Raw genomic sequence first — 22925 nt, 5'->3', positions numbered from 1 at the left:
CTGATTGGTCTAACGGTCCAATCCCCATTTTCGCCACATTTTCTATCTTGGACAGTCAGACACAGAGCTCCTAGCCTGGAAAGATTGGCACCTTAGGCACACAGGCTGGCAGCTGCCCACTCCCTGTGGCCCACCTGGACAGTGTTTCAGTGTCATCTTTGCTGTTTTAGAAGCATTCCTTTGGCATGCAGGTAAATGTTGAAAGCCACAGGAACGTAACTGCCTTTTTTTTTTTTTTTGAAACGGAGTTTCGCTCTTGTCACCCAGCCTGGAGTGCAGTGGCGCAATCTCGGCTTACTGCAGCCTCCGCCTCCCAGGTTCAAGCAATTCTTCTGCCTCAGCCTCCCGAGTAGCTGAGATTACAGGCGCCCACCACCACGCCCAGATAATTTTTTGTATTTTTAGTAGAGACAAGGTTTCACCATGTTGGCCAGGCTGGTCTCGAACTCTTGACCTCAGATGATCCACCCGCCTTGGCCTCCCAAAGTGCTGGGATTACAGGTGTGAGCCACCGTGCCTGGCCCATAACTGCCTTTCTTATGGGCTTCTCCTGAAGCAGGAGCCACAGGCAGCTAATAATGTTACCTGCCAGGTGTCTGGCTCCTTCTACTCCCCTGACCAAATGCAGGTCATTGCCATCTCTAAACCTGTCATGCTTCAGTAAAAAATCTGGTAGGCCACAGGCAGTTGCCGGGAGTTCCATGTGTTAGAGCAAGAGAGAGGTGGCAGATGGACGTGTAGCCAGCAGCCCCTGAGTTCTTCGCTGTAGACTTGTGAGTTCTTGGGCATAAATCCTCTTCATTCACAGATGACGCTCCTCTGTTTTTCTAGTGCCTTTAACACTGAACATTTCAAACTGCTGCCAGGATCCTCTGTTCTCTCTACTTTAAACTTGGTTTCCTTGTATCTTCTGCATATGCAAGAACCAGGAACCAGGAAGGCTATGTTTCCCTAAGCCCTTGTTTTGTAGCCACACTGGGATCCAGCATGGGGCACTGTGGGCCGTTGTTTGGCTCCTGTCATAAGTGCCAAGTACTAAGAAAGAACCTGGTCCTTTGCATTAGTAGGGTAAACGGCTGTCCTTCCATGCCAAGAGCTATTCTCCTTCCTAGTCTGCAGGCTTCCCTGAGAGCAGCCCGCAGGACCCGGAGCACCTAGTGGTCTTTGAAAGCAAGCCAGGGTCCCACAGGAAGAAAGGACAGCTTTCTTTCCTGGTGGCTCTGTGCACCAAGTGTGAACTCCTCTGTATTCACTGTGCCTTTCTGGGGCCTGCTTGCTATCAGTCCCTTTAGAGCTGGCATATATTCCTGTGATTCAAGCTCTACACTAACCAGCTGTGTGCCCAAACAAGTCCCTCGCCTTTCTGGGTCTTAACTTTTTCTTTTTACTTATAAAGTAAATAGCCCAGACAAGTTGAGCCAAGAATTGTCTGTCTGCAACTCTTTACCTAAGTGAGGGACCTCAGGGCAGCCAGTGCAGAGGAAAAAGCTCAGACTATTCCCTGAGCACACCAGGGTATACATGCTCCCTGCCCAGAGTACACAGAGCGCTTCCCTGCTTAGCCTCTTCCTGCTCGGAACCCACAGCTTTGCCCAGGGCAGCATTAGCACTTGAAAGGAGGAGATGACTGATGGGAAGGAGGCGTCTGGGGCAGAGCCACTTGCTGACTGGTCCTAGGAAATAAGGACAGTACCTGTACTTCTCCCAGATGGGGCTTCTGGGCTGATCAGCAGGCCAGTGTGGTACCTGTGGAGCTGGGAAGCACAGATTCTTGTTGAGGTGCTCAGTCACAAGCTTGATTTGGCCCACATGGGCATAGAGCCTTCCAGATGACTTTTAATTCAAGGTCCAGCATCAGTGAACTGTGTTTTACCAGAAAATCCAGGGATGTCTTGAGTACAACTCTTCCTTGAAGCCATTTGGAGAGTGTTTGTACTCTGCAGTACCAAGGCCTGCACAAGGGCAGGGTCTCGATGGGGAGAGAAGGGTGTCTGCAGATAGTCACTGCACTCCAGGCCCCCATTTCAGTCTAAGAAATGGGAAGGAATCTCCATCCAGAGTCCTTTGCCAAACAAGGGAACCAATGCATCTAGGGGAAGTCCAGCCTTTTCTCTCCGGTGGCTCTTCCCTGTGTGACCACACCCTCTAGCTGTTAGAAGGGGAAACTGCAGGTGTGGCCTGTCGCCTGTGGCAGGCTTCCACCCTGTCTTCTATAGCAGTGACTGGGAGGTTCTGCCTGAAGATGGGGAGGAGAGGAAGGATCACACCTCTCCTCAGAGAAGTAGGCTCTCTCATGGCCACATCAGCTCCATCAGCCAGCCTAGCAGGGACAGGTTTGGAGCTCTGAAACAGGTAGAGGCCATTGTATGAGAAGGCTGATGGTAGAAGAGATGTTTCCCTTGGGATTTGCATTCCTCCTGGCTTCCCCTAATCCCTGGTTCCCCTGGAGGAGTCCAAGAGCTGGCAGAGACCATCATGCATTGGTAATCAGGGCAGAACAAGGTCAGAGACCCTGCTCTTCCAGCATTTGTCCCATGCTCAGCACCACAGGGGCTCAGTAAATACTGTAAGAGTGGTGGCTGGAAGGGTGGTCACCTTGGGCCACCAGTTCTCTGAAAGAACTCTGGCTCTTTGGTTCTTTTCAAGCAGGAGAGAGTTGACAAAGGCATCGAGACAGATGGCTCCAACCTGAGCGGTGTCAGTGCCAAGTGTGCCTGGGATGACCTGAGCCGGCCCCCCGAGGATGACGAGGACAGCCGGAGCATCTGCATCGGCACACAGCCCCGGCGACTCTCTGGCAAAGGTGGGAGCCATCACCCAGCCTTCTCCCAGCCTTCCTCCTTCCTTTTCCCCAGGGCCTGGTTTCCAGGCTCTCTAGGATGGGTCTCTAACAAAAACAACCCTTTCAATAGTTTATTTCCTGGCATGATTTAAACAGCAAGTGAAGTCTTCCAGCAGGGTGGAATTAAGGGAGCTTTATTGGCCCATGTCTAGTTGTGTTTCCTGTGTGTATTTCAAATGCATCACCAGCAGGCACCATTGTGTTTTAGATTTGCCCTTTGCAATCTGAGGTCATGGAGGTGAGTGGAAGCCTTAGAACAGTTACAGGAAAAGTCCATAGTCCACCCAAGTGCAAGAGAAAAGTGTCGGCCACCCACAGAATTGACACAGGGCCCAGCTCTGGCCTGAAGGCCATGCCAGACCCAAGGATCACTCTGGCCTCGGGCCCTCCCAGGCCTTCAACAAGAGAGGCCTGGAGTGTGAGGCTGGCTTGCAAATTGCCCACCTCCTGTCATACAGATACAGGGTTAGGGGCTGCGGGCAGGGCCTCTGGACCCACTGCGTTCCGGATGGGGTCTTTGGGAAGGAGGATGTGGCTGTCCTGTTGGAATCTCCCTGTGCTGATCTTGGCTACAGAAACAGTTGTGGTTTTTAGTAGAGGGCGTCCCCAACTAACTGCAAAGGAAAAGCAGCCACTTACATATACATGTGTTGACAGCTTCTTTGTCTACTTCCTTTCTTCATTCTTCCATCTTTTCTTTTTTTGAAGAATAAGATGTCTACAGCCCTGAATAAAATCCTTACATATATGATAACACTTATAAAAGGTTTTTGTTCGTTCTGTAAAGGACAAACTTAAACTCCTAGTGCAAATATTTGAGCCCTTTCTTTTTTTTTCTTCTTTGAAACAGGGGTCTCTGTTGCCCAGGCTGGAGTACAGTGGGTTGATCTTGGCTCACTGAAACCTCCGCTTCCCAGGCTGAAGTGATTCTCCAGCCTCAGCATCCCAAGTACCTGGGACTACAGGCGTGAGCCACCAACGCCCAGCTAATTTTTGTATTTTTTGTAGAGTCAGGGCTTCACTGTGTTGCCCACGCTGGTCTTAAACTCCTGAGCTCAAAACAATCCACCCGCCTCAGCCTCCCGAAGTGCTGGGATTACAGATGTGAGCCACCGCACCCGGCCGAGCCCTTTCTCTCCTTCCTGTTTGTTCGAATGGCATGCCAAGCCTATTGGAGGCTCAAAGAGAGAGTATACAGTTATTGGAATCATTTGGTTGCTTTTGACAAAAGAGGTGATTTAAAGAGGCAGTCATAGTCTCGTCTAAAATTTCAGTCATTATTGGCTATTTTTAAAAATTATAAAAGTAATCCATCGTACTGTAACAAGTCAAATAGTTAGAAAAGTTAGTAATCATCTCCTTCCCACTCTAAGGCCACTCTTTGAGCAACTAATTTTAATTTGCTTTTTTGTATCTGTTTACAGTTTGCAGAGGTAAATTTAGATCCAAATCTCAGTACAGGGGACCAGACTAGTAAGCTTCATCCCAAAGACCAGCAAAGCACCTTACAAAGAAATAATCCCACCAAGGGAACTCTTTCACTTCCTGGCCCTTGCCTCTCCATGCAGAGGCAGAGTTTCCTCCACCAAGGTGGAGAGATGATCTCAGCATCTCACCGACTTGAATGCAAGGGGAAGGGGTGGCAGGACCCGATGCTGGTTGACCACTCAGAACCCAGAAGGGTGTGTGAGAGGCACCTGCCCATTCATGGAAGGGCGCTTACAGCCTTAACTCACATCCATTTCAGTGGGCAGAATCCCCAGTAGTCAGTCACTGTGTGGAGCCATGTTAAGGGTAAACCTCGGGCCTGTGACACAGGAAGGAAAAGGATGGTGGAGAGCACTCTTCTGAACTCTAGAGGCTGCCCCTGGCTTCTACAAGAATGGTACTCTTCCAACCCAGAGCTTCTTAAGAGTGCGGTTGTCCCCTCGCAATCTGTACTCAACTCAGTGCTTACATCAGGATGCGTAGAGTGGGCTCAGGACTGGCCAGCGTGGTAGTTTTTCTTAGCACCTCTGCTGAGCCAGGTTTCAAGAGCAAGGTGAGAATTGCTGGGAGCCCACTGGGCCACCGGGCAACTTAGTGGTGTCATTGCAGACACAGAGCAGATCCGGGAGACCCTGAGGAGAGGACTCGAGATCAACAGCAAACCTGTCCTTCCGCCAATCAACCCTCAGCGGCAGAATGGCCTCGCCCACGACCGGGTCCCGTAAGTTCCCCAGTGTCCCTGGGCTGGAACAAGAGGATGATTTTGTTCTGAAGAGCCTGTCCCTGTGGACTGCATGAGAGAGAACAATGCACATAGCCCTTGCTGGATGGGCCCAGGGTCTCTAGGCTTAAGGGCAGGCATGGTCTGGGGCACACAGATCTATCTGTGGGTCATAGGAGAGGGCCTCAGAGGGGACCCAGCAGACCGTGAATATAAACATCAGTAAATATTTACATGAGCCGTGTGAACAGACAGGAGGCCAGGTTGGGGCGAAATCTGACTTGGGGCCTCCCAGCCTTGTGGGAGCCCATTGTGCTGAGCACGGTTCCCTCCTTATCTCGGTCTCGGCCAGAGTTGCCCTTCCTTCCTTCCTGGAGCCTGGTCTCCGGCTGATAGCTGCAACCCTGGGGGCCTCCCTCTCTGGCCAGCCCCATACTGGATGCCTGTGGCTGAGGCCCTTCTTCCTGCCTCTCTTCCCTGGGGCCCAGGGAAGGGAAAGGAAGTCTTTTGCAGGCCTCTGCTGCCTGTCCAGGGGCCCCTGTAGCCCTCGGGAGAGACTGTGACCACCCTAGAGGTCAGATCCGCTTCCTGCCAACCTCTCTTCCTCTGATAGAGGGGATGAGTGATGGGCAGGGCTGGAGCTGGGCACCCCCCTCTGCCCTTAGTCCCAGGGCAGCTCTAGGGAATAGCTGCTGGCAGGAGATACCTGGGGGCTGGCAGCCCAAAGCAGGAACCTTGCCTGCCAGGGAGGAAATTGCTGTGCCTTGGGCTGAAAGGGAGGTTGATCATCCTGCAAGACCAGGGTGATCTAGCCTTCTTCTACGAAGTCTTTATTACACATTTGCTGTCTGACAAGCTCGGACCCAGGGGGCCATCTGGGGTGCACAGGCTCTTCCTTTGGGAGAACACGAGTGAAACCGTTACCTTTTAATGGTGTGCGTCTGGCTGTCGATGTGATTTGTTGGAAATGGCTGCTTCTCTGGATTCTAGCTCTAGTTGCTGATCGTGGTTCCCAGAAGTAGTAACGCTTCAGTGCACTACAGAAAAGACAGGTCCACAGGATCTGGGGTAGTTAGGGAGGGCATCTTGGAGGAGGAAGAACATGGCATCGACCTTGAGGGTGCCTTAGAATTTTAATAAGCAGGGGAAGGAACTCAAGAGGATAGCACAGGGGAGGCCTGGCTGGTTAAAGTTGAGGCTGTCTCCTGGGACCTGACTGGAACTAGAGTTACTCTGGGAAGAGGGCTGTGCTGAGAGTTGAGCTCTTTGGCAAAAGCCTGGAGAAGCCTCCACCGCCACCTCAGAGCAGCTTTTAACTCCGGCCTGTAGGTTTCTCCAGCCAGCTGCCCTGAAGTAGCTGACTCGAGGCATCCTGATCATCCCCTGGCAGCAGCCGATGGCCACACCAGGTCATACGACATATGGAAGCTCTCTACCTGTGAGTCTGGACCCTGTCCCGGGTCTATACTCCTTCCCATTCCCTGAGCTTGGCTTCTCGCTTTGGGCCTTCTTGGCACTGTTGTCAGGCCAGAGGTACTGGAAGGCCTATAACATGGAGACAGTCTCAGTCCAGATGGCTCTCTGCCTCTGGAAGCCTGGGGTTTCTAGACAGAAGGGCACAAGCTCCTGCAGAGATACAACCTTCTTGCCCTTCTTGTGTATCTGGAACAGGCCTGAGATCCCACTCCCTGGCTTGGGGGCACTTCCAGCTACTGCACCCCTGGACATTGCAATGAGGCACAAGGCTCTGGGCTCCCAGATACACACATAAGCCCAGACTCAGCCCACACCCTAACTGGGCAGTAGGGTATTGGTTCTGGTCGAAGGGTTCTCTGTAAACATAAGGCAGAGAGGCTGCGGCTTCTACCCTTTGGCTTGAGTTGGCTGAGATACAGAGAGATGGGTGAGAATAGATTCGAGGTGCCGGGGTTATCTCCCCTTCCTGAAGGTTTAGTGCCCAGTAGGGTCTCTAAAGCACCAGGGCCTGCAGTCTGAGGGGATTAGAATGTTTCCTCTGAGGCTCTCAGTGCTGGTTACCAATTTGTTAGCAATTGGTTGAGAAATGGTTTCTCCTCCTCCTTTGCCAAGAACATTCTTCAACACACCCCTCAAGCCTGTCAGACTCAAGCTTCCTGTTGTCTCAGGATCGATGATGACGGACTCAGTTCAGATCAGTGAGCACGATGGTAATATCTGTGCTGCCCATTCTGGGACCTGACCCCATTTCAGATACACCACATGGATTGCAACTGAGAAAGCTGACCCAAAATGTGCTGGCACCAGTGTTTGCTCCTCTCCCTGTGCGGGGGCAGCCAGCGTGGGCCATATTTTGTCTGCGGGTCTGATTTCCCCTTAGTCAGGACTTCTGGGCCAGGGAGCTCATATGCATGGGTCTTTGCGGGTTTGTCTGTGATCTGAGGAAGATACAGAGCTAGATCAGAGGCTCAGAGCAGCTGATCAAGCCTGGGCAATAGCAGCCGGGTGCCAGCCTATTTGGGGGTGTCAAGCACTTGCTCTTTTCACACTTCAGCAGCAGCTAAAACCTTATTAGTGCTCATTCTGTGCTAGGTAATGTGCCAGCTACTATCTGCTGCCATTCATTTATCTTATCCTCATAGCCATCCTGTGGTCGATAATCTTACATATCCTCCTTTAATGGATGAGGTACAGAGAGGCTAATAAGTATCTTGTCCAAGGTTAGAAAGGGGTAGAGCTTACTTACAGCCATCTGTCAGCCATTAAAATGGACGTAATCTTCCTTACCCCATTCTCAGGGACCCCATGGGGGACACATCAGACTGTGTCTCTGACAAAATAATGACCCTTACTGGTAGAATTCATCTAACTAGTTGCAGCATGAATCAGGACCTCTCACATGGCACTGAGGACAAGGCCAAAGCCTCATATTAGAAGCTTACTGGGCTTATTTAACTAAACTCTAGGGGAGTTAAATAACTCCTGTGAGATGCCATGAGCCTCGATGATTCCAAATCCCAGAAATAACAAGCTATGTCATAATTGGCTCATTTATACCAAAATTATTTTGTGACACAAGGCCTTACTTTCTTCATGTGCAGAAACTAAAACAACCCTATCTCTGGTCCCTCTACCACCTCAGGGCTAGGGGATTTCTTTCCATTTTGAGGGTCTATTTCTTCCTTTCCAGAAGGGCAGGCCCCCTGGGTAACCTGCTCCTCTCCTACTCTTCGTTGCCAGCCCTCCTCCCACTGCCTTCCCGGAAGGAGAGTCCTTGGCCCTCTTTGGGGCTTCTTCAGCATTTCACAACCCTTGCATTCCAGCCATGAAATCTGTATCTGGCTTTTCCCAAGATGATCAGTTGAGAAAAGCCTCCTTCAGCTTGCTGGCGCCTCCCTTCCCACTGCCTGCTCGGGTGAGTTTGGGAAGGATGAGAAGCAGCTCCTTTGTGCCGCATGAGGACAGCCTGGCTTAAAGACTGTGCCTGCCAACATCTGTAGAGATTTGAGGAAGGAAAAGTTCCTGGGCATCCTCTCTGTCTGAGGTCACCTGGTCAGACATGGACTATGGAGTCTGGTCTCTCTGCAGTGCACAGAAGATACGTGTGGTCAGGTGAATTGTGTGTAGAGGTTTTCTTTTCTTTCTTTCTTTTTTTTAGACACAGGGTCTCCTTCTGTCACCCAGGCTGGAATGTGGTGGCAAGATCATAGCTCACTGTAGCCTCGAGCTCCTGGCCTCAAGTGATCCTCCTGCCTTGGCCTCCCAAAATGCTGGGACTACAGGCATGAGCCACCACACCTGGCCTGTATTTCTCTAAACTGTTGCTCAGATGCTGGGAACCTGCATCAGTATTCTAGGACCACCTTCTCCCTCAGCCAGTGACTTACCACCTGAGGCTGGGGACTCTTAGGAAGCTCTCTGAGTTGTGTGCCCTCCCAGAGAGGGGCAGGGCACATGTATGTGTGCACACTTATGTTAGAGGGGAAAAGTTCCTGACTATGGGAGAAGCACTTTGTAGTTGAGGCACCTCTAAAAAGCGAACTCACCATCACTGCTGAGTTTCTCAGTCTTCTAGAATCACACCAGCAGCTTTTAAGACCTTTAAAAAAATTTTTTTGCCTTAATTTCCTGGAGAATTCAGATTCTGTACCATGAATTCCTCTGCTGTAACATTCTCATTTGCAACACCTCCCCAACATACACTCACACACATATACATAGATTTCTCTCTACTCTTAGGACTGTCTCTGCACCTGTCTGTTTGGCCTTTGATTGGGGTGACTTTGCTGCCTCTAATTCCCATCTTGAATACCTTGTAACCTGGCCAGGGAGTCATCCTTTAGAGAAAATTGTGTTTTGTTTTGCTCAGCCTATGAGGTCCATGAAGATTAATTAGAAGAAGAAAGTATCTCGTTTGCATCCAACCTACCAGTGAATTGGGGTGAAGGAAGGTGAGTTTCCATCTGGGGAAACAGCTGGGCTGTGGCTGGTGCCGCTCGCACGAAGGGCAGTGTTGGGTAACCCTGCTTCAAGGGGTCTCTCTTGTCAGCGCAGTGGCCAGCCTGGAGCCCTCTCTGTCACACTGGCTTCCCTCACACTCCCACGCTGGGGAAGTACAGTTGTTTGCACTGGAAAGAAAGCCCAGAAAGAAACAGCCCTTCTCTTAGGGCCCCAGCCAGACTCTGCAGGGCTGATGAGAGGAACAGCCCAGGCCTCTCTGCTCCCTGCTTCCTGGACAGCAGGCTCCTTTTTGCCTCCCTCACTGTGATCCATGTTGTCATGCCAAGTGCCTTTACTGGCCTTTCTCAGAAATACATATTTGAAAGGGCAGAGCAAGGGACTCCACAGCAAGTCTGGCATGGGTAAATTTCTGTTTTAACTCCGTTCTTTGCTCCGCTTCCCCAAAGAGATGAAGCCACGGCCATTGTTAACACCCCAACTTCAGAATTCCTCGCTGGTGCTTGAATTCTCAGTCCAAACGCTGCATCCCCCTCCCTCGAGTTGCACAATCAGGAGTATTTTTATCGCCCATCCTTGATCCTCGGTGTCACCCAACACTTCAGCAGTGAGTCACTTCTCCAGGGAAGGGAAAAGGAAGGCTCAAAGGTAAGAGCTAGAGAAAGGAAATGACTCAGTGTCTCAGAAAAAGGAAAGCTGGGGTTCTGGCTACAGCAAGCTCATTCAGGAGAGGAGGGGTCCTAATCTCCCACCCAAGTCAGGGGGCAGGGCTGAGGATGGCGGCCCCTGGTGCCCAGAGGAGTTAATAGTTGACTAGGAAATCCCCTAACCTTGATGCAGATTTTACTCACCCTGACTTCTTTAGCCATACTCTGTCCCACCATTTCATGATTTCATGATCACATTTTACCTTTGGGATATTCCCAATGAAAATATTGCCTTTTTTTTTTTTTTTTTTTAAGATGAGGCGAAGTCTCACTCTGTCACCTAGACTGGAGTGCAGTGGCACAATCTCGGCTTAGTGCAACCCCTGCCTCCCATGTTCAAGCGATTCTCCTGAGTAACTGGGATTATAATCACACACCACCATGTCCAGCTAATTTTTGTATTTTTAGTACAGACGGGTTTTCACCATGTTGGTCAGGCTGGTCTCTAACTCCTGACCTCATGATCTGCCTGCCTCAGCCTCCCAAAGTGCTGGGATTACAGGCATGAGCCACTGTGCCCTGCCAAATATTGCATTTTTAAACTGGGTGTGGTGGCTCATAACTGTAATCCCAGCACTCTGGGAGGCTGAGGCAGAAAGAGCTCTTGAGTCCAGAAGTTTAAGACCAGCCTGGGCAACATGGCAAAACCCCATCTCTACAAAAATTACAAAACATTAGCCAGGTGTGGTGCCACATGCCTGTAGTCCCAGCTACTCAGGAGGCTGAGGTGGGAGGATCGCCTGGGCCTGGGAGGTTGAGGCTGCAGTGAACCGTGATCACACCACTGCACTCCAGCCTGAGACCCTGTCTCAAAACAAAAAAAGAAAATACTGCATTTTATCATTTGGTTATTGGTGTTTGCTATTCACCTTTTGTGGCCTTTTACTCCTATATTGTCCTTATGAGAAAATTTGTTAGAATAACCAGGTTATACAGCCTTGTGCTTAACAGGAACTTCAGAGGTGAGCTGGTCCCCTCTCCCTCGATCCCACACCCACACCCTTTTCCAGTTCTGCCTTAAAAGGAGACCTGCAGGTGGTACTTTCTCTGGAAAGTTCAGAGCTTTCGTTAGCAATCAGAAAGCAAAAGGAAGAATCTCCCAGGCAAGGGGCAGAAGCCAGAGGTTGGGCTGGGCTCAGCAGGCCAAATCCACTTCACTTGTGAATAGTTGCCAAGCTTAATGCCCTGGTTCTTGTTCCTGGGCATCCCCAAGGAGAAGGCCCCAGGTCGTGTGGCCACTGCAGACGTCATGACTCACAGGACTGGGACTGTGGCTAAAAGGAGTCTCGATGGTTCAGCTCCTCTCCTTTCCACCCATGCTGCCACTGACTGAATGGGACCAATACCCTTTAGGCGAATGTGGAAAAATTAAGACTTTTCCATTCAGAGAGACCAGGGTGGAGGGGAAGCATGGTTGAGACTCTGTTGGTCTGTTATGTGTAGGTAGGGTGATCAGGGCATGTACTATGAACTGTACACTACTAGAAATCAGGAATCTACCTTGACACTGGAAGGAGAGGGTGTATTAGGATCTATAAAAAGTCACTTTATGCAGTGAGAAATACAAGTGTAGAATGTGTTATATAGACAGGTGGTAAAGACGAAATAGATCAGTTTATATCAATTGCACCTCTAAGCCATCCCATAAACCATCCCTTGGTGTGGTGCTCTCAATGTAGAAGGAATCCTGGGCTGGTCCTCGTGGCTGAGTGGGCAGTTTTTATTGTGCATCACCTTGTGCCAGGCCTTGCATCGTGGGATGCCCTTGTTCCTGTCTTGTGACTTAGAACACTGAGACTTACCCAGGTGGTAGAACTTATCTAGCATCAGACTGCAGGGATTAAGTGTCAGCCAGGATTTGAACCTTGGGTGGTGTGACTCTAGATCTGAGCCTCTTCACTGCGTATTGCCTGTAAAAGAGGATAAAGGTGGAGGGATACATGCCAGTTCACCAGAAAACATAACTGGAAACAGGGTCTTTGATGCCTGCATGCCGGCGCACAGAGGAAAGCTGGTATTTTAGTTTGCCTGGAAACCCCTGAAGGTGGCAGTTCAGGAGAGACCATTTAGCTGAGAGAGGCATACTAAAAAATAATGTGAAATCAGCTAGAGGATACACTCCATCCAAATCTAAGTAAGGAAGACATATGGGGGTAGGAAATGGATCCAACACAAGAAAGAGACAAGGAGAATCCGGGATGAATGGGAGAGTGATCCCAGATGACAACGGTGTAGCAGGAATGGAAGGCAGCCAACTCAGGTGAGAGCGAGTTGGAAGGATCCTCTGGAGAAATGTCTCCAAGAAAATAAAATTGATAAATACCTGATGTATTTGAATATCTTGGGAGGAGGATGTGTGGACCATTGGTAAGAGTAATTTTTTTTTTTTTTTGAGATGGCGTGTGACTCCGTCGCCTTGGCTAGAGTGCAGTGGTGTGATCTCAACCTCTGCCTCCTAAGCTCAAGCAATCTTCCCTCCTCAGCCTCCTGAGTAGCTGGTACCACAGGCACACGCCACCATGCCTGGCTAATTTTTTGTACTTTTGGTAGAGGTGGGGTTTTACTGCGTTGCCCAGGCTGGCCTTGAACTCCTGGGCTCAAGCGATTTTCCCACCCAGCTTCCCAAAGTGCTGGGATTACGGGCATGAGCTGCCACGCCCAGCCAATAGTAATTCTGATTTAATTGGTGATAACACATAGAAAACTAAGACAGGTATTAAATCCAAAGAAAATAGAAAATTATGACAGAAAGGAAAAGTATATTAATATAATACATGGCTCAACTGTAAACAGCATTGATACAGTCATAATAATTTAAACAATACCAGTCCACACAAACTGATGGTGCAGTTATCCTGAAAAGGTGGGAAGGTGCATGGAAGAGAGCTAAAAGCTCATCTTCCCTAGTGGGGAGTCAGTAGGTAAAGCCTGAAAAGGAAATACCAGGCCAGGTGCGGTGACTCACGCCTGTAATCCCAGCACTTTGAGAGGCCAAGGCGTGCAGATCACTTGAGGTCAGGAGTTTGAGACCAGCCTGGCCAACATGGTGAAACCCTGTCTCTACTAAAATACAAAAATTAGCTGGGTGCGGTTGCGCGCCTGTTAATCTCAGCTACTCGGGAGGCTGAGGCAGGAGAATCGCTTGAACCCAGGAGGTGGAGGTTGCAGTAAGCCGAGATCTCGCCACTGCACTCCAGCCTGGGCGACAGAGCGAGACTCCATCTCAAACAAAAAAAAAAAGAAAAGAAAAGGAAACACCAGGAATTAGAAATAAAGTTTATTTAAAATATCAAGAATGGGAGGCCGAGGTGGGTGGATCGCCTGAGGTCAGGAGTTCAAGACCAGCCTGGCCAACATGATAAAACCCCGTCTCTACAAAAATACAAAAATTAGCCAGGCATGATGGTGGGTGCCTATAATCCCAGCTCTTTGGGAGGCTGAGGCGGGAGAATCACTTGAACCCAGGAGGTGGGGGTTGCAGTGAGCCAAGATAGCGCCATTGCACTCCAGCCTGGGCAACAGAGCGAGGCTCTGTCTAAAAAAACAAAAAAAAAAATTTAAGGAAAATATGAAAGAATCATCTACAGATGTGACAGTTGTCTCCGAGGAGGGGAGCATGGGAAAACAGTGACTATTGTAATGACCCTTATGAAACCGTTTGACCCTTTAAATGCTAAAAAAGAAAAAAGAAAAAGATATTGTATGAGCTGTTATAGTTTAACCCTGCCCAGTGAAAAGAAAGGATGATGTGTGCCAGGTAAAAAGCACACAGTTAGTGCCAAGGCAAGCCCAGGGGAACTTCAGCTTCCCCAGCCTCAGGCTGAGAGTTGAGGGTGAGCCGTGGAGAATCATCTGACAGCCCCCTGGAAAGCGTCTGTCTCAGGGGCACAGAAGATAATGCGGGGGAACTTGGCTGTGGACCCAATTCTGACCAGCAGGGAGTGTGAGTCCTGTGAGAAAGCAGCTTGGGCAGGCAGAGTTCAGGAGGGAAAACCCTGGGCCAGTAGTCCCTAGAAGAGGTCCCCACAGCGTTTTAGGGGATTTTCTTGGGTGTTCAGCGAAAAGAGGGTTCTCTGGCTACAGTTGGAAAATGCTGGCTTACACAAAATGAAACCAGCACATTTTCCCTCTGTTGAGGACAACAGAGTCCAGAACGCCAAGATTTTGTGAATCTCTAATCTGAGATGGGACATACTCCATCCACCTTTGCCGCACCTGTTTTTCTAGAGGCTTCTCTTAAATTAAAATTCCATCGAATACCCTTTGGGAAGTCCTGCCCTGTCTTCCAGGAAGGCAGTTCTTTTAAGAATTCAAGGAAAAGATAGATATGTCTTCATAGTCTTGAAACCCCGGAAGAAAACACCACTCAAAAGAGATGGGAGTTTCTTAAGGAGAAATGTAGAAATATTATAGTTACTTTTGGGGTTTTGTCTCAGCTCTTTACTCATTGTGTGATCTTGGGCTAGTTATTTAAGTCTCTGAGTTTCAGTGTCTTTATCTGTAAAATGGGGAAAATAATGCCTCTTTATAGAATTGTGATGGAAATGAAAGGAAGCAAAGCATACAAAGGATTTAGCATGGGACCCAGCACCATAGTCTGTGCTCAATAAAAGATGTTTCTTATTATTGTGAATAGTCCCCTGAAAACCAAAAGGAGGTCTAATACCTCCAGGGACCAGTATAGGTCTGTAGAGAATACTTCACACAACTCAATTTGGAAGAATTTGAACAAATGCTGGAAGGAGAGAGATGTTATGTCAGCATAGACTTTAAAAAACAGGGTCAAGAAAAGCTGAAACTCAAGAACTGAGTCTTGCACAAAAAGTGCAATGACCAGCAAAAAGGACGTTATTTTTGTACTTCTCTTTGGAGCAAGAAGAAGAAAATCTAGACTCAATTGTTTGGACAGAGTAACATTTATCAGTGGCAGAGAGAAAGCAAAATTTGCTCAAGTTCTGTTATGGTTCCATATTAAAACAAATGGTTATCAGACCAGGAAGGGTCCCACAGGCATTGACAAGAGGGTTGAATCTATTATTTCAGCTCTCCTGGCTCACATGTGTTGTGCCTCCAGAACACCAGAATTGGCAGGCAAGAGTCGTGAAGCTGGTGTCAGCAATCTTTGAGGGAATGGGAGAGAGGTGTTGGCAGACTGGAAGTACTCAGAAGTTTCAGGATTCAAAAAGCATCTTGCACTCTCTAGACTAGTGAGCTTGGTGTCACTCTCAGTGAAAATTCTGGACTAGATTATTCAGCAAGTAGGCTATGAACACTCCAAGGGAAAGAGCGAGTCCTGAGAGTCAGAAAGAGCCAGGCTTGCCAGACCATCCTCATTGCCTTTTTATTTATTTATTTTTAATGTTTTCCAAAGACCCCTAAGTAGACTCAACATCATCATTGCCTTTTAGAAATGCTTACCTGGCTGGGCGCGGTGGCTCACACCTGTAATCCCAGCACTTTAGGAGGCCAAGGCGGGCAGATCACTTGAGGTCAGGATCACTTGAGGTCAGCAGTTCGAGACCAGCCTGGCCAATATGGTGAAACCCCGTCTCTACTAAAAATACAAAAATTAGCCGGGTGTGGTGGCGGGCGCCTGTAATCCTAGCTGCTCAGGAAGCTGAAGCAGGAGAATTGCTTGAACCTGGGAGGGGGAGGTTGCAGTGAGCCGAGATCACACCATTGCACTCCAGCCTGGGTGTCGCAGCGAGACTCTGTCTCAAAAAAAAAAAAAAGAGAAAAAAGAAATGCTTACCTGCCCAACTAGACAAAGGAAGTGCTATAGACCTTATATAGGCGGGGTTTAGCGAGATGTTTTGAGAACATTCTGACAGCATTATAGGCAAAACAGAAATGTCCAGAGAACATCCAGGAGGGTGAGGGCTGTGGTGATGGGAAGGTTGGGTTGATTTATAACTGGTTGGATGAGCATGCCCAAAGAGTAATGATGTCAGTCCGTCAGCCTGTCTGCCTAGCCCTTTCCTGTTTACTTTTTAATCAAAGCCTGGGATGAGAACATCGATGACGAATTTATCAGTTTTGTCAGTGATCTGAAGTCAGGAAGGAATGCCAATATGATGGATGCCAGAGTCAGGTTTCAGAAATACCCGAACTGCCGGAACACTAGCCAGACAGTGCAGAGTTCTTCTGCTCCTAGCTCCATGTAACCAGCCAGACATACTAGATGGGGGAGAATGGGTCCCAGGGCATCCCGTGGGAGAAAGCCCGAGGGAGATTTCATTGACAGAGGGAGTGCAGTGTGAGTTGGTAGTATGAGGAGGTTACAAAGAGTAGATAATTCGATGACAGTTTTAATAGAAATAAAATGTCCTGAACAAGAGAGATCATAGTCCCTCTGTGATCTGCACTGGTGAGGTCACATACTATGTTTATTGCCACACATGACACTTCACTTCTGGATGGGACACTCAAACTTTGACAGGTTAGAATGAGCCCAGGGGAGGTGACTTGAATGGATGGAGGATTTCAGAACCTTGTCAAGAATATAGTTAAAAGTTAGGGCCACAGATAGTAGAAAAAGAAACTTGGTGGGATGTGAGAGCAGCCTCAGGGATTGGAAAGTCTGTTATGGGAAGGTGGATTCAGCTTGCTCTGGGCAACTTGAAGAACAGTGGTTTGAGAATTGCAGGAAGGCAGCTTGTGCTCTGTAGAAGGAAGAGAGCCCTGGCGTCACCTCCCTCAGTAGAGCAAAGGCCTCAGTGTTTTTGTTGGACTGTAGTTGGGCCTTTCCAGAGCACCAGTGGTTGACCAAAGCCTGCAGGGTCCACTCAAGGAGTCAGGAGCTCTTTCAAGCCCCATCTCAGAAGTACCCTCTCCCAAGCTCCAGGCAAGAACCTTTGTTCAGCAGGGAACTGGCCTGGCCAGAGGCAGTTGGATTCTGGGCCCAGGATAAAGGCAAACAAGTTTTGGTTAAGCCATTGACATTTTTACAGGAGGAGCAGATAGACTTTTAGAGGCAGCCAGCTAACGTCAACACATTAATGCATTTGTCAGATATATTATGAGCACCTATTACATCCCAGGCACTATTGGCCTCATCTGAGTCATCCCATTTAGTCACAGTGACCTATTGTTATTTATTCTTGTTAAGAGGATACCAAAGCTCAGAGAGAAGTTAAGCCCAATGTCACATAAAACTGGAACCCAGAACTTAAGCTGTTAGCCACTTTGCCTCCTGGAGCACAGCCTTGGCCACATGCCCCTGGCAGTCCACAGCGGGTATGAGCTGTGCCTCCCTGAGAGCCCCTCTCCATTCCAGCCCCCAAAGCCATGCCTTCCCCTCCACTGGGAACTCAGGGAGAAAACAGCCCAGATGAAAAATTAGGCCATGCTGCTGAGCACACTACTTATTTTTTTATGACTAAGATTAAGCTGACAACCATGCAAAACATTGGAAACCTGTGTCGGCTGCAGATTTAATACCTCACCTAGCCCACACAAATAATTCATGCTTCTGCATCGATGTCCAGAAGAAACAAATCAGCAGAAAGCTGGGTTCTTGTGTGTGTGTATGTGTGTGTGTGTGTGTGTAGCAGCTGCTTTTCCATCGAAGCAGCATGCCGGAAATACCCAAGCTCCAGGGCTGCAGATCTTGCATTTTGCAATTTTTTTTTCTCTTAAAAGATTAAAGTACAGTTTCAAATGATTGAAGGTTGGTGGGAGGTGTAAATGTGGGCACTTGTCACATTAATTCTTCAGATGATTAAGTTCTTTTCCATTTCTTTAAGGCTGTTTGCAGTTGGGTTTGATGTCCTGGTTCTGGGTGAGTGTGTTGTGGCAGTTACCAAGGTGACTTTAGCTGACTTTCAACAATTTATTTTTCCCTCCAGCTTGAGACGTCTCTAGCCCTGTGTGCTGCTGATTCTTTTCTGCAAGCCCCCACCCCACCTCCCATTGCTATTCATGAGCATTTTTGCCTGCACCATAGAGGCTGGGATTCTCTAGCAGGCCCCGCCTGGACAAGCCAGGCCTCAGCCCCTTTCAGGAGGACAGTAGTGTGTCTGGAGGCAGGAACCGGTGGTCAAAGATGGCACAGGGGAGTGATTGTGAGAGTCACCCCCTGGTTCTTTTGCTTAAACTCACTCTGAGCCCTTCGACTTGTCACCTCACCTCCGTAAGACTCAGTTACCTCCTCTGTGAAAGAAGGCTTGACAACAGAGCCTACCTCGTGCTTGCTGGGAGGAATCAGCGAGTGAACCTATGGCCTTAGCAGAGGGTTGGCGCAGAGTAAGGGCTCAGGAAACATGGCTCAGGAAACACTGCTTCCTGAGTTCTGCTCTTGTTTGGGCCCTGAGGGCACCCTATGTCTCCACTGAGCCCTCACCTGTCACTGCTGCCTCCCTCAGAAGGAAGGGAGGCAGCAGTGGCCCTGGTGGAAGGGAAAGAGAGTTAGTCAGAAGTCTGAGGCTTCAATCAGAAGTCTGACGCACGGTGAGCGGGGACGCGTCACCCACTCTTTTGTAAAGGAAAGAGATAGATTAAACAACCTGAGAGCTTCCTTCCAGTCCTGAATACTGTGACCCTCTTGGCCATAGCATTTGTCTCCTTCACAGGTCTTGTGCAAGGGCGAAACCAGGGGAAAAGGCAGTTTTAGAGCTGACTTTAGGAAAGCAGAGGAAGGGACCGCCTTGTGAAGGAACAGTCAGATCCGGGAGTGAGTCCTCACAAGGAGAAGGCCAGCAGGCAGGCACGGCCTGTGACCTCAGGGGCACGTCTAACCCACTGCCGCCACAGGGCCATCCTCTGTCTTTTGCCTGTGGACCCTACGCCTTCCCCTGGGGAGGTGCCCTGCCTGTCGGGGTGCCACCCTGTCTGCAGGCCCCAGCACCTAGCCCCACAACGTGTGAGGAGGTTGGGCCTGCCCCTCAGTGGCTGTCCGGCTGTCATCCTGGGTGGCTCCTGCCTGCCACTTGAATGATAAATAACTAGAGCTTCTCACCCAGTTTTTGATGGACACTTGGGGAATTGTTCTGAGATTCACAGCCCAAACCAGGATCCGGCCTTTTGAATGGGATCAGTGGGTAACTCTTATTTCTGGCTGAGGCAGATTTGAGAGGTTGTCAGTGGGGGCAGCTGAATTTGAAAGAGCAAATCTTAGAATGCAGAGGGACCCTGTGTCCCAGCCGTGGGCTGCACTTTTGGTGGGGAGCAGGCAGGAGGGAGGGTGGGGCAGCAGCGACAGCTCACCGTGCCACAGTCAGGAGGAATCTGGTACAGGCTCCTGGGGCCTTAAAGCCCAGCAGGGCGGGGGCCCGGTTCTGCTTTCCAGCCAAGCCCACTGGTCTGACTCCTAAGAGCCCAGTTTGTACTCAGCAGTACAGACTGTATCATCATCTGGTTAGATGAAGGATGTGAATGTCCCTGCAGCTCCTGGCTGTTGGCGGAATGTGCATCCTCAGAGTCTTCAGGTCAGCTGGACAGAAACTCTTGGAGTCGCATCTCATGGTGCTCAGAGCTAGGGCTCGGAGGCTCCAGGGCAGGAGAGGAAGGCCTCCCAGAAGCTCCTGCTGATCATAGGGAAAGACAAGCCACTGTGCCATAAACTTTAATATAGAATGTTGGGGCCAGGCGCGGTAGCTCATGCCTGTAATCCCAGCACTTTGGGAGGCCGAGGTGGGCGGATCACCTGAGGTCAGGAGTTTGAAACCAGCCTTGCCAACATGGTGAAACCCTGTCTCTACTAAAAATACAAAAAAATTAGCTGGACATGATGGCAGGTCCCTGTAATCCCAGCTACTTGGGAGGCTGAGCAGGAGAATCGCTTGAACCTGGGAGGCGGAGGTTGCAGTGAGCCAAGATCATGCCACTGCACTCCAGCGTGGGTGACACGGTGAGACGTTATCTCAAAAAAAAACAAAAAAAACCACAAAGGCTGGGTGCAGTGGCTCACGCCTATAATCCCAGCACTTTGGGAGGCCAAGATGGGCAGATCACCTGAGGTCAGGAGTTCGAGACCAGCCTGGCCAACATGGTGAAACCCCGTCTCTACTAAAAAGACAAAAATTAGCTGGGTGTAGTGGTGGATGCCTGTGATCCCAGCTACTTGGGAGGCTAAGGCAGGAGAATTGCTTGAACCCAGGAGGCGGAGGCTGCAGTGAGCTGAAATCGCGCCACTGCGCTCCAGCCTGGGTAACAGCGAGATACCATCTCAATAAAAAAAAAAAAAAAAAATAGAATGTTGGCCAAAGATGCAGGCTTTATAGAACCAGACCTGCCCGAGACTGGATCTCAACTCTGCCCACTCCCTGGCTGTGCAACCTGTGCAAATTACTTAGCCTCCCTGTCCCCAGTTCCTCCTCTGTAAAAAAAAGAGAGAATGGTGGCAGCCACCTCTTGGGGGCATTGTGAAGAGTAGCCAGTCAGTGAGAAGTGCTTGGTGCAATGGCTGGTGCTCGCCAGGCATATACAGAATGATGGCTGTCACCATCATTATCATCAGTCACCATTATTGTCTTTATTACTCAAGATCCCAGCTGGAGACTCCCATCTTGCTCCTCCCTGAGCTTTTCACCTTGTGCTGAACCTTTTCCTGTGCTTGCTTCACAGGAGCCGCAAAGACAGCCTGGAAAGTGACAGCTCCACGGCCATCATTCCCCATGAGCTGATTCGCACGCGGCAGCTCGAGAGTGTACATCTGAAATTCAACCAGGAGTCCGGAGCCCTCATTCCTCTCTGCCTAAGGTGAGCGAGACAGCCCTGTCACACAGTTTACCCCACAGCACCCAGCTCAGCCTCCAGGGGGCACTTCAGAGCCTCCCCAGCCCCCTCCCCTAGCAGGCGTCCTGCAAGGCCTCCAAGGAGCCACCAGGCCCGTGCTTGCGGTCTCCCCGATAAGGGTGAGGTGCCTGTCAGCAGCCTACACACCTAAGCAGGCTGGGGCTCAGGGAGGGAGGAGAGCTACTCCACTTGGGGCCTGTTTAGGAGCCTGGGGACTGTGAACCAGCTGGTCACCCCCATGTCACTGGGCCATGCGGTGTTCTCCTTGCCCAATCCTCTGGCTGGCCTAGGTGGTGAGAAGTCTGCCATGCTTCCTAGAGAGGGGGTCTCTTGTCTGCATCTCCTATCTAGCCCAGAGCAGCGACAGTCCCCAGTGGGCCCAGCACTGTGAACAGAGAGCCCCACTGGTCTCTGATTGCTTGTTTGACAGACCTTCCTTGTTTGCAAGTTCTGGAGTCAGAATCCACAGGGAGAAGTATTCCTCAGCCCTGCTCCCCTTAGGAAGGCTCTGTGACCCAGGGAGTCTCAGGTGCCCCCAGCCACCGACAAGCCCAGGGCAGGGATGACAGGGTCCCCAGTAGCACCGGTTTGTCAGGGCGGGGTTGGGTGGGTTGGGCTCTATTTTCTCCTGCTTGCTGCTTTTCCCATGAAAAACACTCAGTTCTAAAACCTAGTGGCCAGCCCAGCAAACTCCTTGAGGGACCAGGAAGCCCAGCTGTGTCCCTTCTGCTTCTGTCCACAGTGCCAAAAGCCCAGCCCTATGGCCAGAACTCAGCTCTGTGCTCAGGGCTGCTGCATGGCTGCATCTGCTACAGCTGGCTACCCCACAGCCCTGGGGCTCCACCCACACTTTGAGCAGCAGAGGCACCAAGAGTAATTCTAAACTCACAGAGCAGTGACAGGGAAGAAGAATTTGCACACTTGGGGACTCCCCACTGTCCCCAGCACCTGGGAGTGAGTTTGAAGGGTAACTAGCCTTGGCCAGCCACCCTGGGCAGCAGACAGAGAGCAAATGGCCAGAATGAACAGGACCTGGCGGGACCCACCGCCACCCCACAGCCACATCCTTCCCAGCCACTTCTCTGACCCAGGCCCAGGGCCTTTCAGCTGGTGAAGGGTTAATTGGAGGCAGCCTGAGAAGGCAGAGGGCAGGTTCTACTTCCCTTGCTGATGGGTGGCTCTGCCCATTAGGTGCCCCTGCCTGCCCCTCCCCTAGGTGTATTTCCAGACTAGGGATTAACAGTAACTCCTGTGGCTCCCTGAGTGACCCCACTTGGCTTCAGTTTGCTTGCTTGCTTTTTTTTTAAAGATGTGCTGTGGCCTTTGGGCCAGCCACTTGAATGTTATGGGAAAGCCAAGGAGCAGGTGGAAGATTCTGCCCTGGACACTGAAGTGTCCCACTGCGGAGGCACTATCCCATCGTCCCAGGGAAACTTGTTAGACACTACTTCACCTCCGTCCCCTAAGGGGGGATGTGACCCCCCTCTTACCTCTGGGCATGACCTTGAGCGCATTGCTACCTTCCCTCTCTGCCCTCAATTTTCCTAAGGGGGGGTGAGCTCCAGGATCTCTGCAGGGCTTTTGAACTCAGTGTTTTCTGCTAGCTTTGAGCACTTTGGAAGGATGATGTTAGAGAACTTGTGAGAGGGGCTTCTCTTTGAAGGTGTTGAAATGAGTGTGTTTGGATACAGTCCCCTGTTGATGGGCAGGTGGGCAGCCAGGAGGGCATGTACCTGGCCCGCGGACCATAGTCCCCACTGTCCCAGAGCCTTGGCCAGGCCTGCTGCTCTTGGAACTGTTTCCAGGCCCGGCTCCTCACTGTCTCCATGTTCCCATCTCCAGGGGCAGGCTCCTGCATGGACGGCACTTTACATATAAAAGTATCACAGGTGACATGGCCATCACGTTTGTCTCCACGGGAGTGGAAGGCGCCTTTGCCACCGAGGAGCATCCTTACGCGGCTCATGGACCCTGGTTACAAGTGAGAAGGCCCTTTTTC

General features: G+C 50.2%; 1 protein-coding gene across 5 annotated transcripts in view; it reads left to right on the top strand.

Moving 5' to 3' along the window:
- Positions 1 to 22925, top strand: part of SUFU (SUFU negative regulator of hedgehog signaling) — a 131914-nt gene that overhangs the window by 92972 nt on the left and 16017 nt on the right. For 3 of the 5 annotated variants that reach the window (XM_055250672.2, XM_055250652.2, XM_063627964.1), the window contains exons 7-10: positions 2650 to 2803; positions 4940 to 5051; positions 20756 to 20890; positions 22769 to 22907. In XM_055250672.2, coding sequence (XP_055106647.1) covers positions 2650 to 2803; positions 4940 to 5051; positions 20756 to 20890; positions 22769 to 22907 — 540 coding nt within the window. Of the gene's footprint in view, positions 1 to 2646; positions 2804 to 4939; positions 5052 to 20755; positions 20891 to 22768; positions 22908 to 22925 lie in introns of all 5 variants that reach the window. The other 2 variants (XM_055250662.2, XM_055250682.2) reach the window with 1 other exon arrangement.

Source organism: Symphalangus syndactylus, chromosome 2 (assembly GCF_028878055.3).
Source record: "Symphalangus syndactylus isolate Jambi chromosome 2, NHGRI_mSymSyn1-v2.1_pri, whole genome shotgun sequence".
In the NCBI taxonomy this organism is placed as follows: domain Eukaryota; kingdom Metazoa; phylum Chordata; class Mammalia; order Primates; family Hylobatidae; genus Symphalangus; species Symphalangus syndactylus.
The sequence above is the reverse complement of the archived record's forward strand: the minus strand, read 5'-3'. Positions and strand labels throughout refer to the sequence as shown.